At 54.8% G+C, this 16,681-nt stretch overlaps 1 protein-coding gene across 1 annotated transcript; it reads right to left on the bottom strand.

Annotated features, from left to right (window-relative positions):
• Positions 1–475: 475 nt before the first annotated feature.
• On the bottom strand, positions 476–16,353 carry PRDM14 (PR/SET domain 14). Its single transcript, XM_076073656.1, has 7 exons — positions 15,525–16,353; positions 9,967–10,020; positions 9,630–9,790; positions 8,630–9,143; positions 6,909–7,111; positions 4,680–4,781; positions 476–1,839 (listed from the first exon to the last, which is right to left on the bottom strand). Exons 1-7 carry the CDS (start codon positions 16,351–16,353, stop codon positions 1,537–1,539), a joined length of 2,166 nt encoding a protein of 721 aa, XP_075929771.1. The 3' UTR covers positions 476–1,536.
• Between the last annotated feature and the right edge of the window lie 328 nt (positions 16,354–16,681).

Here is a 16,681-nt window from a genome sequence, read left to right as displayed (position 1 = left end):
GGGTGTAGCCTCTGAGAGCGCTGCCTCTTTTAACGCCGTTTCGTTACAACGCCCTCCTTTGTTCCGGAGGGGAAATTATGGCCAATGGTATGGGAGAAGGTGGGTGGGGCGTTTACTCGGAGGGCCGTGTCCTTGCCCGTACGTGGCCTTGTGGAGCCTGAATCGAAAGTGCCTGCTGCGTCGATTCTGCTCACGGTCGAAACCGACAGCCACGTTAGATATTCATATTCTTGGTTCTTTCGGTAATGTCACGTTGAAGGGAAACAATTAAATAATAAAATATATATTAAAAATATATATATATTTGACGTCATTATTATTTGATTGTTTTCCCTTCAACGTGACTTTACCGAAAGAACCAAGAATATGAATCACCGCAGTCACGAAAGCTTTGAATCAAAATGTAGCCACGTTAGAGTATCGATTCATCGAGGGCTAATCACCACATCGATTCAAAAGGCGATCCGTGGATCGATTGATCCCATTTGTTTGTATAGTTTCCCGTGGGATGTGTGCAGACAGCGGTTCATCTTTTGTACGCTCCAACCGAATGCACTGGGAGGACATCAATTATTGTATCGTTTACATCATTATCATTAAATAGTCGCAATTCATAAAATGCTTGATGGCTTTCATTTTTCTCGAATTGGTGAAGAAAACTCAATATTTTAAGAGCCGCAATGGCATGTGAATACGAGACGGCGGAGGGTCCTTAATAATAAAAAAAACCCCATCACTAAAGCAGTCCTTGAAGAGCCGCAGGTTGGCCAAGCCCCTGGTCTAGATCATTTAAACGTGCATAGCTCCAGTGGAATTCCTAATATCGGAAGGGAGAGAGCATTCCAGACGGCCCCAGAAGTGCACCTGGTGCCACTCGCCAACAGCACTTGCCCAAAACAAGTCTGCGAATGCTCTACGGACGGGACCTTCTGTCTTGTGAAGCCAGGTACAGTGTGTTCTCCTATGACGTGGCGGTAGTAGTTTTGCGTTCCTGGAGAACACCACGTTATCGAAAAATATCGTTAAAACAAAACTACGAAATAACATCGGGCCAAAGCATAGTAGTCGGCGACAAGGCGTGAGACGCGTAAACGCAGGCCGAGCAAAGACCGAGGCGCATGGGCCGCATCCAAGAAGCATCCAGCAGCATCCCGCCGATCCAGCAGCATCCCGCCGATCCAGCAGCATCCCACCGATCCAGCAGCATCCCACCGATCCAGCAGCATCCCGCCGATCTAACAGCATCCCGCTGATCCAGCAGCATCCCACCGATCTAACAGCATCCCACCGATCCAGCAGTATGCCACCGATCCAGCAGCATCCCACCGATCCAGCAGCATCCCACCGATCCAGCAGCATCCCGATGTCTTGTGCGACGGCTACGCCAAGGCATCCGTACGGCCGCTTACCACCCGCCCACTGCGACGCACCTCCGCTCGCCCGACCGTATTACATCCAATTCATATCCGCGTTTATACATACATATATATTTTTTTTAAAACGCGTTCCCAAAAGGACATTCGTCATGGCGTTATATCAAAATTCCGCTCTATGAAAACAACCAACGCGCGGCGTTCTAGGTAGGAGAGACCGTTCGTTACCTCCTCCTCCTCCTCCGGCGTGTATCTTGAGGTGGAACTTGAGCTCGTAGGGCTGCGCGAAGGCCTTGCCGCAGGCGCCGCACGCCAGGCTGGCCTTCTCCTTGGCGTGCGTCCGCCGCACGTGGCTGTCGTGCGCCGCGTGCGACGCGAACGCCTTGCCGCAGTGACGGCACTTGAAGGGCTTCTCGCCCGAGTGCTGGCGGATGTGTGTGCGCAGGATGGACGACGCGGTGAACGCCTGGCGCGCGTGCGTGCGTGTGTGTGGTGTATGGGTGTGTGTGTGTGTGGTATGTGTGGCGTGCGTGTGTGTGGTGGTGTGTGTGGCGTGCGTGTGTGTGTGGTATGTGTGGTGTGTGTGGCGTGCGTGTGTGTGGTATGTGTGGCGTGCGTGTGTGTGGTGTATGTGTGTGTGGTGTATGTGTGTGTGTGGTATGTGTGTGTGTGGTATGGGTGTGGCGTGTGGTGTGTGTGTGTGGCGTGCGTGTGTGTGGTGGTGTGTGTGGCGTGCGTGTGTGTGTGGTGTGTGTGGCGTGCGTGTGTGTGTGGTGTGTGTGGCGTGCGTGTGTGTGTGTGGTATGTGTGGCGTGCGTGTGTGTGGTGGTGTGTGTGGCGTGCGTGTGTGTGGTGGTGTGTGTGGCGTGCGTGTGTGTGGTGGTGTGTGTGGTGTATGGGTGTGGCGTGTGTGTGTGTGGTGTGTGGCGTGCGTGTGTGTGGTGGTGTGTGTGGTGTATGGGTGTGGCGTGCGTGTGTGGCGTGTGTGTGGTGGTGTGTGTGATGTATGGGTGTGGCGTATGTGTGTGTGTGGTATGTGTGGCGTGCGTGTGTGTGGTGGTGTGTGTGGTGTATGAGTGTGGCGTGTGTGTGTGTGGTGTGTGATGTATGTGTGTGTGGTGTATGTGTGTGTGGTGGTGTGTGTGGTGTATGGGTGTGGCGTGTGTGTGTGGTGGTGTGTGTGGTGTATGGGTGTGGCGTGTGTGTGTGGTGGTGTGTGTGGTGTATGGGTGTGGCGTGTGTGTGTGGTGTATGTGTGTGATAGCGGTGTGTGTGGTGGTGGTTTGTGTGGTGTGTGTATGTGGTGCATGTGGGGTGTGTGTATGTGTGTGTGGTGGTGTGTGTAGTGGTGGTGGACACAACAAACACAAATGGGTAAATTTAACACGACCGATATTATGATTCAGAATACAGAATTCATTTTTTGGTGGGGTGGAGGAAGGTTTCCGACACACATTTCCCTCGCAAGGTCTGAACCAATCATCAATTGTGTGGGTGGACTGCAGTGGCAATGAGCCGGGACATACCATCGTGGTAGGGGTGGTGGTGGGGGTGAAACTCTAAAGCGGACTACGGCCTTACGAAAGGAACCAGGAAACAAGTCCATAAATAAATATATATCTTGCATACTGGAGACCCATGGAGTTACACAGAGACCCATAGAGTTACACAGAGACCCATAGAGTTACACAGAGACCCATAGAGTTACACAGAGACCCATAGAGTTACACAGAGACCCATGGAGTTACACAGAGACCCATGGAGTTACACAGAGACCCATAGAGTTACACAGAGACCCATAGAGTTACACAGAGACCCATGGAGTTACACAGAGACCCATGGAGTTACACAGAGACCCATGGAGTTACACAGAGACCCATGGAGTTACACAGAGACCCATGGAGTTACACAGAGACCCATGGAGTTACACAGAGACCCATCGAGTTACACAGAGACCCATAGAGTTACACAGAGACCCATAGAGTTACACAGAGACCCATAGAGTTACACAGAGACCCATAGAGTTGCACAGAGACCCATAGAGTTACACAGAGACCCATACAGTCAGTTTAACACGTAGGCTTTCGCAACCAATATCATCCATAATATGGGGGGCGGGGCAGTGGGGACGGGGAGTTTGGAGGTGAGGGCAGTTGGGGAGGTGGGGGCAGTTGGGGACGGGGCAGTTGGGGGGGCAGTTGGAGGGGGGACAGTTGGGGGAGGTGCAGTTGGCGAGGGGCAGCTGGGGGGGGGGGCAGTCAGGGTGAGCAGTTAGGGGGGGAGGGGACTGTTGATGGGGGGCAGTTGGGTGAGTGGGGGACCGCCACGGTCCAGGAGATGGTGGGGACACAGGGAAATATTCCGAGACATTTAAAGCTGTGCATCAATAATGATGCAGTTCATTAGTTGTCAACTAATCTATAAAACTAAACGATTTTTTTTGTATATTCTTGGTTCTTTCGGTAAAGTCACGTAGAAGGGAGACAATAAGGTAAGGCCCACCCAGCTACGTAGGTTTTATTTCTTCACAAATGACGGCTCAACACGAAGTGGCTTCATCACGTGGCAAAAAAAAAAATCTACAGCAGCAGGCAAAATCCTCTGAATGCGATGCCAACGGTACGGTGATTCTTAGCCCTCACCGTCGAGACAACCGACTGGAGCGACAGCCTAAAGGAGGGCAAACACCCTCCATCGACGGGGCTGTCCATCGACATCTTCACGGAGAGAGAGAGAGAGAGACGGAACTCCACAATCGGCTGAGTGCGGCAGGAGCGAGCGGGAGATGTCAACTCCCTCGGAGATGTTAACTCCCTCGCCTGGTATGCAGGAGGTCGTGGGTTCGATCCCGACCCTGGAGATTGCGTGTCTCTCTCTCTCTGATCACCATCACGGTGTCGAGATGTCAACTCCCTCGCCTGGTATGCAGAAGAGCCTGGGTTCGATCCCGACCCTGACGCCTGCTGCTGTATATTTGGAGTCTCTGTGTCTTGTTCCTCGTGGTCGCTTGGACCTTTTTTTGCTTCTCCAGGTTTTCCCCCTCCACATTGAGAATCAACACCACGCGCTTTAGAGCATTCTGGCTGCTGCTAAAAAGTTACACGCGACGATGACGATACGCCACCTTGCTTGGCCCATCATTTGCGATAGCCAGAGTCGCTTCTGAAAAAGAGCCACGTATAGGCTGAGCGGGCCTCACCCGGTGGTGACAAAATAATAAGTAAACAGTCGTTTAGTTTTAGCGAGAGACGGGACGATGCGCGCTCATCCAGCAGCGGATGGACCTGCAGTCCGCGAGTTCCTGACCTTGCTGCAGTAGACGCACTTGTAGGGCCTCTCCCCGGAGTGGACGCGCATGTGCTTGTTAAGGCTGGACGACTGCGAGAAGCTTTTGCCGCACACAGTGCACTGTGTTGACAAGGATGACGGCAAATCAGTTAGCCGGGTTCGTAGCGTATTATACAAGACAAAGATCCCCCGTATAGACTGGGAACATGAACTGTTGGTGCAAGTGCTGTCAGCGAGCACCTATAAAGGCCGCCACGGCACACGAGGGGGTGGGTGGCCAACACAACCCCCGGCCGCCTTTGTCACCCCAGTGGCGATGTTTACTAGACACCGCACCAGGTACTCATTCGAGGCTGAGCCGACCTGGCGGAGGCCCAGGACCGGCTCAGATAGTCGTCACTGGTGTTGGCCGTGAGCTGGAATCGAACTCGGGTCGCCGGGTTTGGAGCGCGTTCCCCCGTAGAGCCTTTCACAGCACGAGGATGAGGTGCGTGTACGCAATGTGAAAGGCAACTCAGTTGCTCCATTAACGGCAAACACACCCACTCGGAGGAAGCTTCACTGTCAAAAGACCACGTGCCCACCCCTCCTTCCTTCCTGAATCGTTCACAGTCTTCCCTATCTATGCCCCTCTTCCTCCTCCTCGTCTTCTCCACCAATAACATTTTCATCCTTCTCCACGCCTAACAGTCCTCTATCCTCGTCCCCGTCTTCCCTCCGTTCTATCCCGATTGAACCTCCCGGCCAATCGCGTTCCGCTTCCCAACAACTGTTACTTAATGAATCGATTAACTGACGGTCTCATTACATGATCCTTGCACATACACACACATATGTACAGCAGCCCCTCGACATCGGCTAACGGGTTTTTTTTTCGGTTCACGTTTCACCTCCCATGGGACCCCGTGGTTTCGACTGAACGTTCACAATTTTTTGACTCACGGTCACGTGTTTACGTTATGCACGCGGTGGCGCCCGCTTCGGCCAATCCGAACTGCTCGTAAGTGGGGCTGAGCCATGCCCTCAGCCAATCAGCGACGGCCATTTACGATCGTTTAGACCTCGGCTGGCATTGTTTACGTTACGTTCTCTGTGTTGGCAGTCGAAACGGACTCTCCAGCGCAGACTCAGTGATTTGAACTCGTTTTTCAACTTGCGAGTGAATTCGCTGAACAGTTATTTTGGTTAATGGTAGTTTTCGTGGAACGTCAACCGAGGGACGACTGTATATGTTCACATACGTACACCGTGCTCCTTGGTTCTTTCGGTAAAGTCACGTAGGTAGGAAAATATAACAAAATAAAAAATAATATATCACGACGTTTCGATCGCAAGCAAGCGCTGAGCAAGCAAAAGCTTGCTCATCGCCACATATGTAACCTTGTTGTAACAGCTCTCTCGCTGGTTCAGCAGTTTCCACTGCCTAATTATTTTTTTCCGCCTGTGTCGCGATCGAAACGTCGTGATATGTTATTTTTTTATCTCGTTTAATTTTTATTTTATTTTTCTACCTACTTGACTTTATCGAAAGAACCAAAGAGTATGGATTCCTGCAGTCACGAAAGCTTCAAATCAAGATTGATACGTACACCGCTTGTTGCTAATAGTCACGTGCACGCGTGTACACGTGTGCGTGTATATTCGCACACATATCAGAATCCGAATATTTATTTACACTGCAGGAGGAGTCCGACGAGCTATTAAGCAGGTAATAACATTACAACAACAAACATTACAAAAACAAATCACCCAAACAAATACAACTAAACCATCTTCATCCTACCAGACAAAGCCCACGGAGGTATTAACTCATTTTTCAGAAGCGACCTCGCCACAAATGATAAAGCTCAACAAAGCGGCCCACCATTTGGACATTTGTAGCACCAAAAAGAATCTAAATAACCTCAGGTGCACCTTGCTAAATGTGGTGGGGACAAAAAAAAAACGGAACTCGAGCCCGCGCTTACGTACGTACTCCCGCGCGTACGTACGTACTCCCGCGCGTACGCACGTACTCCCGCGCGTACGCACGTACTCCCGCGCGTACGCACGTACTCCCGCGCGTACGTACGTACGTACTCCCGCGCGTACGTACGTACTCCCGCGCGTACGTACGTACTCCCGCGCGTACGCACGTACTCCCGCGCGTACGTACGTACGTACTCCCGCGCGTACGTACGTACTCCCGCGCGTACGCACGTACTCCCGCGCGTACGCACGTACTCCCGCGCGTACGCGCCCGCGTACCTTGTGCGGCCGGTGCTTCTCGTGCACGTGCAGGATGTGCACGCGCAGGCGGTCGCGCTTCTCGAAGGAGCGGGTGCACAGGTTGCACGGGTACTTGCGGTCGCCGAGGTCCACGCAGCGCGTGTACTTGAGGTGCTTGTCGCGGTAGTAGCGGTACGCGAACACCTTGCCGCAGCGCTCGCAGCGGTAGCCTTCGCCGCTCTCTGCGTGCACGCCACACGGCAAGGGATGAGACATAGGTCCCCCCCCCCACAACCCCCCCCCCCCGCCCGCCCCCCCCCCCCCCCCCCCCCCGTGTAGACTTAACAGGCCGCCGGGGCACGGCGAACGAGGGGGTCGGGTGGCAAAACGCCACGCCGTGCCGCCTTCGTCTCCCCCAGTGCTGGCGATGTTTACACACCGCACCAGGTACTCATTTGAGGCTGAGTAGACCTAGAGGAGGCCCAGCAACGGTTCAGATGATCGTCAGCGGTGTTGGCCGTGAGTGGCAATCTAACTCGGGCCATCGGGTTCCGTAGTGGTGGGGCTGATGGTGAGGCCCCGTCTGTTAGAGGCATGCCACAGGTTCAGCAGTGGTGTCTCCACTTACCAGATCATCAACATACACTATGGTTGAACAACAGGGAGCCATCCCTCGACCGCACCCGGGCATCAATCAGCCTCCAATTTTACCTGTATCAGATTAAGGACCCTCCGGTACAGTCAGGGAAAGTCTTGAACTGCGTGGTCAAAGAAGATGTTAAATAGTGTAAGGGCCAGAAGAAATCCCTGTGGAGCCCCAAGGTGAACAGGAAATGTCTCAGACTCCCATCCATGTAGCTTCAGCCAGACCTGCCCACCATCATGAAGGTCCTCAAATGATTGGGAGCAGAGTCAGGGACTCTGAAAGCACGCAGAACAACCCAAAGCCCTGGTCTATTGATAGTATCAGAGGCCTTGACCAGGCCAAACAAAGCAGAGATGTAGGTCCCGTTGATATTATCTACACCTCTGCTGGAGGAGACTAACAAAACAAATGGGGTCCGTGCACATTGGGGCTTCGCGAGCCTCTCCTCAGCGTGCCTGGCAAGGCGATGTTGAATTATTATTTCCAGGGCCTTTCCCAGCACTGAGGAGGGAGATGGCCCAAAAGTTGTTGCAATCAGAGCAGTCCCGATTAAAAAAAAAAAAAATGGGGGACCACCAGTGCATCCTTGGAATCCTGCGGAGCTCGTCGTGTGGACCAGCCCCATTGTAATGATGTCGCATAGAGGGGTTTGCACGCCACCCTCTCTCAGCAGTGAGTTTGAGAGGTCATCTCTACCTGCTGCTTTGTATGCACGTTGAACTTCCTTCGCACCGTACGTAGCCAACCGTGCTAATCGGATGTGCGATTTACCCGGTCTCATGCTCTGGATTGTCCTTCGCACTTCCTCAACAGATGGCACATCATCCAACCACTCACAGGGGGTGACAACTTCTTCCAATGTTTGAGGCACCACAGCCCCAGCAGGGTCAAGCCCACCTTTCCCCATGATGTTGTTTCAGCCGAGGGAGTTTTACCTCCCCCAAGACCTCAGAAATGCTCAGTAAACCTGCTCGACCCATTCCTGGGGGTCGCAGATCGGATCACCTTTCGTTCCCTGAAACATGGGGAATAGGTGGGGCACTGCGAGTTACTTTTTTGATGCAATTCAAGAGCGATTTGTGATCGACACCAACCACCACCACCACCATCGTACCATCAGCCGTCACCGCCTCTCCATATCCCTCCACGTCTCCTCCTCCTGCCATCCTCCCATCGCCCACCGCCATCGCCATCACCGTCGTTTTTACCGCCGCCGCGGCAGCCATCACCATCGTCAGACTCCCGCCGCTGCCGCCGGCGCCCCCCCCGGCCGCCGCGGCCTCCACGTCCTCCGCCGCGCTCCGCGCGGGGCTCGCCGCGTCTCCGCCGCCCGGCCCGGCTCCCGGCCCGCGTCCCGGGCCCGCTCCGGGACTCGAGGCCGCGGCCGTCGGGAGCCTGAGTCCCACGGGGATGCCCAGGAACTGCAGGTAGGCGGATTCGCCGTACCACACGAGGAGCTCGCGGCCCGAGGGAACGTCGCGACTCGCCTCGTACACGATGGATCGGCCGCTCTGCAGCGCCACGAGGTTCTGCTCGGAGGAGCTCCGCGCACAGTTCACCAGCGACATCCAGTTGCCCGCCGCGCCGCGCCCGTCGATAAAGTGGCTCAAGCGGCCCCCCTCGAAAATCTGTGGGGTGGGGTGGGGTGGTGGGGGTGTGGTGGAGAGTGGTGGGGGGATCGTGGGGGGCGGTGGGGGGGGGGAGTGTTGAATGGAGGGTTTGTTGTGGTGGAGGGGGAGACCAGGGCAGGAAAACAAGGATAAGCTTCCGATTTGGGCGGTTTGGGGGGTATTTGGGGGATGAGTGGCATGAGCTTTTGGAGGAAGTGGATAGGTGGCGGGCTGGTAGAGGTAGGGGTAAGGAGGACGTGACAGTGGAGGAGGTGATGGTGGAACTAGAGGGCGACGTCATGGATAATGAAGGGATGAGATAGTGGTGGTGGTGATTGTGGTGGGGTTGTCGTCCGTAGGGGGTGACGGCAGTTGCGGTGCGACCGTGGTCACTGCCGTCGAGAATTTCGAGCTCGCGACTCGTGGGTCGCCCACACACACACGTGCGCCGGCGTGCATGCGAGCGAATGAGCGAGCGAGCGAGCGAGCGAGATGGACCCTCACCTCCCACATGTGTGAGTTGTCGTCGTGGGTCTTGATCTCGCTGGGCGAGACGACGCGGCCCGCGTAGGGCCCGAAGCGCGTGCCCCGCGCCACGAGGCCCCGCGTGCAGAACACCCCGTAGTGCGCCTCGGCGCCCAGCCACGTGTGCAGGATGCTCAGGCCTGTCTCGCGCGTGCACGTGAGAGACGCGGGGCGCGCGCGTGAGAGACACGCGGGACTACCGTCTCGCGTGCATGCGCGTGATACGGGGCGCGGGTGGGACTGCCGTCTCGCGTGAGCGTGAGAGACAAGGGGTGCACGTAAGAGACACGTGGGACTACCGTCTCACCCAACGCACCTTCGGGGAGGTTGAGAGACTCGCGATCCAGTGGCACAGTCTGAGGCCTCACACCTGGGAGAGGCAAAGACGAACAGGTGAGGGAGGCACACCGCGGACGTGTGAGAGGAGGTATAGGGAGGAGCCGGGGGGCAGGTGGGAGGTGGGGGCCGGGGGCTCTCTCTCCCCCGTTGGGATCTCTCTCCATTTGTCTCTCCCCACTCTCTCCCCATCGCTTCTTTCCTCCTCTTCAAGGATGCACACACACAACACGTACATATGTAATTTCAATAGAGCCTGCATACGGTGTGAGTTGACTAGTCGCCACGGGAAGTGATGACAGGGGTATCAGTTGTGAGTGCGAAGGGACTGGTGGCCACGGAAGGTGATGACCGGGGTATCAGTTGTGGGTGTGAAGGGACTGGTGGTTACGAGAATGATCGAGAAGGGAGCGTGGTAGGGTGACGGAAGAGGACGGTGGAGTCTGCCGGTGGAACGAGCGTTCAGTCAGCGAGAATGATCGAGAAGGGGGCCGTGGCCTCGTGTACAGTGAGGGAAAAAGTATTTGACCCCCTGCTGATTTTGTACGTTTACCCACTGACGAATAAATTATCAGTCTATAATTTTAATGGTGGGTTTATTTGAACAGTGAGAGACAGAATAACAACAACAAAATCCAGAAAAACGCATGTCAAAAATGTTATAAATTGATTTGCATTTTAATTAGGGAAATAAATATTTGACCCCCTCTCAATCAGAAATATTTCTGGCTCCCAGGTGTCTTTTATACAGGTAACGAGCTGAGATCAGGAGCACACTCTTAAAGGGAGTGCTCCTAATCTCAGCTTGTTACCTGTACAAAAGACACCTGTCCACAGAAGCAATCAATCAGATTCCAAACTCTCCACCATGGCCAAGACCAAAGAGCTCTCCAAGGATGTCAGGGACAATATTGTAGACCTACACAAGGCTGGAATGGGCTACAAGACCATTGCCAAGCAGCTTGGTGAGAAGGTGACAACAGTTGGTGCGATTATTCGCAAATGGAATAAACACAAAAGAACTGGCAATCTCTCTCGGCCTGGGGCTCCATGCAAGATCTCACCTCGTGGAGTTGCAATGATCATGAGAACGGTGAGGAATCAGCCTAGAACTACACGGGAGGATCTTGTCAATGATCTCAAGGCAGCTGGGACCATAGTCACCAAGAAAACAATTGGTAACACACTACGCCGTGAAGGACTGAAATCCTGCAGCGCCCGCAAGGTCCCCCTGCTCAAGAAAGCACATATACATGCCCGTCTGAAGTTTGCCAATGAACATCTGAATGATTCAGAGGACAACTGGGTGAAAGTGTTGTGGTCAGATCAGACCAAAATGGAGCTTTTTGGCATCAACTCAACTCGCCGTGTTTGGAGGAGGAGGAATGCTGCCTATGACCCCAAGAACACCATCCCCACCGTCAAACATGGAGGTGGAAACATTATGCTTTGGGGGTGTTTTTCTGCTAAGGGGACAGGACAACTTCACCACATCAAAGGGACGATGGATGGGGCCATGTACCGTCAAATCTTTGGTGAGAACCTCCTTACCTCAGCCAGGGCAATGAAAATGGGTGGTGGATGGGTTTTCCAGCATGACAATGACCCAAAACACACGGCCAAGGCAACAAAGGAGTGGCTCAAGAAGAAGCACATTAAGGTCCTGGAGTGGCCTAGCCAGTCTCCAGACCTTAATCCCATAGAAAATATGTGGAGGGAGCTGAAGGTTCGAGTTGCCAAATGTCAGCCTTGAAACATTAATGACTTGGAGAAGATCTGCAAAGAGGAGTGGGACAAAATCCCTCCTGAGATGTGTGCAAACCTGGTGGCCAACTACAAGAAACGTCTGACCTCTGTGATTGCCAACAAGGGTTTTGCCACCAAGTACTAAGTCATGTTTTGCAGAGGGGTCAAATACTTACTTACCTCACTAAAATGCAAATCAATTTATAACATTTTTGACATGCGTTTTCTAGATTTTTGTTGTTGTTCTGTCTCTCACTGTTCATATAAACCTACCATTAAAATTATAGACTGATCATTTCTTTGTCAGTGGGCAAACGTACAAAATCAGCAGGGGATCAAATACTGTTTTTCCCTCACTGTAGGTATAAAAGGGGGAGATGCTCGGGAGACTCGGGGCTGTTGTGGTGGGGGTCTCCTCCGCCTGATGTCAAGTGAACGTGTCTTCAATAAAGTTCCATCTCAAGAGAGGTGTGTCAAGTCGTCATTACACATACACACGCACAGATTCCCACACACTCATACACACATACACATACACACCCTCGCACGCACACAATACACCTGCACACAATATACCTGCACACAATACACCTGCACACAATACACCTGCACACAATACACCTGCACACAAAGACAACGATCCCCCCCGTATAGCCTTAACGGACTATTGGTGGCGTTCTGTTAGCGATCTGCACCTATGAAGATCGGCATGGCACACGAGAGTGGGTGGCTAGCACCACCACGACCGGCCGCCTTTGTCTCCCTCGTGGCGATGTTTACACCTGCACACACTCGCACACACGTGCCCCACGCACTCTTACACTCGCACCAAACTTAACGGCAAATATTCATGCATGGTCTCTGATACTGTTGGGGCAAGTGCTGTTAGTGAACAGCGTCTATGAAGGCCGGCAACAGCACACGAGGGGGTGGGTGACCAGCACCGCGCCCGGCCACCTTTGACTCCCTAGTGGCGATGTTTACACACCGTGCCACGTACTCATTTGAGGCTGAGTCAACCTAGCGGAGGCCCAGGACCGGTTCAGATAATCGTCACCGGTGTTGGTGGCCATGAGCGGGAATCGAACTCGGGTCACCGGGTTAGTAGCACAGCGTGCGAACCATGCACTAACGCTCCCCGCACACACACACACAGGGGAAATGTTCGTGCGCACATACACTCCCAACGCGAGGCCGACTAATTACATCTCGCGGAGGATCGCTCCGCTGAACAAAATAGTTCCGTGGTTCATATTGCGAGTGCGAGTTCGGGTTTTAAGTCGATGTTAAAAATATATATATATATTTCATGGAAGTCGGTTCGTAAGTGCGGGTGTTCGTAAGTTGGGCGTTCATAAGTCGGGTGTTTATAAGTCGAGGACTCCCTGTATACAATTCAATGGGCAAAAACAGTTTTAGTTAAGACACGAGGAAAAATTAATTCCAAGATAAGATCAATATGTCATCACGGTCAATATACCATACCAATACTGTTGTCGGTGGCATTGTAAGTTATAATAATGTCAACTTGGAAGGCACCGCGCACAGTATTCGCTCACTCGCACAAGGGGCATGTGTACGTGGCAGGAAACCGGAATGCCTGGTGGAAAACGAATGCGTATGAGCGAGGGGGCAACGCTTGTGCAGCTAGAACAGTTCAGATATTCATCCGCACTTCGCTGTCCTGGTTTTTCCTGGCTGAGCTCGGGGTACGGCACTTTCTTAACACCCACGGGCGAGAGAGCGTGGAACAGATGGAGGTTAGTCCACACACTTTGCTGTACCGCTTCACCTGGCAACGCCCACCCACGGTAAGGGAGAGAATTTCGGCAACATCCGTGGGGTGATCCACCAACCGTCGCTGCTGTCTCCGCAGTGCTGGATCACAGTAGCTACGTGCAGCAACAGCAGCGTAACAACCACCGCCACCACCACCACCACCCACCACCGCCACCAACGCCACCACTACCCACCACCCACCACCGCCACCACTGCCACCACCGCCACCACTGCCACCACCACCCACCACCGCCACCACCAACGCCACCATCGCCACCACCCACCACCGCCACCACTGCCACCACCACCGCCACTGCCACCACCACCACTGCCACCACCACTGCCGCCACCACCACCGTTAGCACCACCGCCACCACCGTCACCATCGCCACCACCCACCACCGCCACCACCAGCGCAACCACCGTCACAATTGCCACCGCCACCACCACCACCACCACTGCCACCACCACCACCACCACCGCCACTGCCACCGCCACCACCGCCAGACCCTACAGATGTAGAGCAACCTCCACTGGGCAGTAACAGTCATCACTTCGCTCGGTGATTTTCTACGACTCATGGTCATCCTCAACACCACCACCATCACCACCAAACAACAACACACCATTTGAGCATTACTGCTACGAAACCGTCTGGGGAGGTTCCTCTTGTCTCGGGTCACCATCACAGTAAATGTGACTTTGCCCATCGTGGAGCGAGCAAGACATCGCAGGGCTGTAAGCTTCACCTCTGCCCGCCAGGAGTGTGTGCATAGTACTGACAGCGTTCAAACTGCAGCATCATTGATGCGCTCTCGTGCCAAATATCGCAGGGTTATCGTGGACAGAAGGCTGTCCCCTTCCAAAGCCCCCACATGAAATAGATTCGCAAAAAGACCAAGTCAAGTTCCCTCCCCCCTGCTACAGAAACTTGCAGGGCTGACCTGTCTGTCATGCACCAGCTGATAAGCAGCCGCGAACTACCGGATATGTGTGCGCAAAAAGAGCTCTGCAGCTAACAGGATTCCTCGAGTACGAATAAATATTCTGACATCCTCTGAACTCAACCACCCCCCCCCCATCTCTGGTCCGCTCGGTGGCAGGGTCACTGCGCTTTCAGCCTGGCGCGGCAGCTCATCAACGACACTGCCAAGGTTGCGGGGCGAAGCAACGCCAGCAATGCGGCACCGTGACGGACGCTCTGAGAACGACACGGGGGCGCCCCCTGGGCTGCCGACTCTTGGGGAGCATCCCCACCCCGACAAATCTCCGCAGAGGCGTCGCGCGGACCGCACGGGGAGTATTTTTGGCACGCGGTTGTCGCCAGCGACGACAACGATGACCACCGCTACGCTGCAACCATCATCTCGACCAAGACCTCAATTAGGTCACCTCCTCCTGGCCGCCGAATCGGGTCCCAGTGATCACCTCGCTTCTGGGACCACGCTTTGCTGCTGCGGCTGCTGCTTCCATCCTAGAGTCTCACCACGACCCCCAGATCGGGAAGAAGCGCCGCTGGCGAACGGCGTGGGAACAACGCCCAGGGTTATAAACACCTCCGCGTAATTATGAAAGTCACCACCAGCGATGTGCCTACATGAAGATGAGTCGAGTATTACATCTCCACCGTCCACATCTCGAGGTGGCCTGCGTCTCACTTGGTCCCAGGTGTCTCCTCTGTCTCTCAGTGGTCCCCGGACTCCTGGTGTCTCGTCGTGGTTCTGAGTTCCTGCCTCTGTCTCCAAAAATGTCCAGCATCTCTCTCTCTCTCTGCATCTCTCCGTGTCTCCACGTGACCCACCCTAGTCTCCCTGTATCTCCACTATCACCACATGATCTCCCCGTATCCATCACATGACCCACCCTAGTCTCCTTGCATCTCCGCATATTCTGTCCTCAATCTCCACGCGATTCCGACCCCCCCCCCCGCCCCCCGCCGTGGCCTTGCCGCAACCCCCGTATGTCTCTGCGTGTCCTCCCCGTGTGTCCTCCCCACGTGTGGTGTCCTCTCACCTGCAGGAAGGCCCAGGTGAAGGCCCGAGATGGCGTGCCCCGTGACCCCTCCTCGCGGGCCCAACCTCCCGTACAGCACCGCGTGCAGCTCCGCTTCAGAGAAATAGAACCTTTGTTGCACGTGATGTTGTGGTTGATGATGATGATGATGTGGTTGATGGTGTTGCTGCTGCTGTTGTTGTTGCCGGTGATGGTGGTGGTGTTGACGTTGTTGCTGAGCTTGAGTCTGGTTCTGAGTTTGCTGTTGATGATGCTGATTGTTTTGTCGATTGTTCTGACCGTGTTGTTGTTGATGCTGTTGTTGATGTTGGTGATGTTGGTGGGGACGGGACGGAGAGATGGAGGGCTCTCCCCCTATTGGGAGGAAAGGCATTGGGCGACACGGACCTTCACGGGCCTTGGGCAGCACCAGCGGCAGGGGCATTGCGAGGGGCAAGGCCGGGGTCAACTTCCCTTGCTGCTGCTGTTGCTGCTGTTGCAGATGATGCAGATGCTGCTGCTGATGCCCATTCCCATGATGGTGCAGATGATGGTGGTGATGGTAGGCGCGATGATGGTGGTGGTGCTGATGTAGTTGCGACGGTGGCAGTAAGAGCCCCCCCGCGTTCGGAGCAACAACAGCAGCGGTGGCGGCGGCAGCGGCGGGGAGAGCCCCTCCGTAGGGTCCCTGCGAAGGCCCCACCTCGAGGTGAAGGCCCGGGTAGGCGAAGGCCGGCCTGCAGCCCTTGAGCGCGGCCCCCTCGGCCACAAGTCCAGGCAGCAGGTGGTGGAGGCCCGCAGAGGGCCCTCCAAGCCTTCGCCTCGGCGACGCCCCAGGGAAGGCCATCATGGTCCCCGGGACCTCTCCGCCTGGTTGCGGTGCTCTAGGAACGCGGGGAGCCCCTTTCGGGGGGCCATGCGAAGAGAGCGGTGGACCAGGGCGAATGGGTGGTGGTGACGACGGCGGTGGTGGTGGAGATTCAAAAGCAAACGGATGGTGAGGTGCAGACCCACATCCTCTCTCCTCTTCGGCCTCCACCTCCTCTTCCTTCACCTCCTTCTCCTCCTCGCCACGCGGCGTCTGCTTACTCTGCGTGTCGCCCCTGGGGTCTAGAGGCTCTGCGCCGAGGAACGGCCTCGGAATGAATCCTGCGGGGCACAACACATCCATCCCTGGG

The sequence above is a fragment of the Petromyzon marinus genome, chromosome 43, assembly GCF_048934315.1.
Source record: "Petromyzon marinus isolate PM22_M1 ecotype Great Lakes invasive population chromosome 43, UKy_Petmar_22M1.pri1.0, whole genome shotgun sequence".
Taxonomy (NCBI): Eukaryota; Metazoa; Chordata; class Hyperoartia; order Petromyzontiformes; family Petromyzontidae; genus Petromyzon; species Petromyzon marinus.
The sequence above is the reverse complement of the archived record's forward strand: the minus strand, read 5'-3'. Positions and strand labels throughout refer to the sequence as shown.

Bases quoted from the DNA above. Each gene is read 5' to 3' on its own strand.
- PRDM14 (XM_076073656.1), bottom strand. From the start codon at position 16,353: ATGATGGCCTTCCCTGGGGCGTCGCCGAGGCGAAGGCTTGGAGGGCCC. The intron at 9,791-9,966 runs GTGCGTTGGGTG...CGCGCGAGACAG, and splicing joins GTCTCTCAACCTCCCCGAAG to GCCTGAGCATCCTGCACACG. The intron at 7,112-8,629 runs GTACGATGGTGG...GCGTGCACGCAG, and splicing joins AGAGGCGGTGACGGCTGATG to AGAGCGGCGAAGGCTACCGC.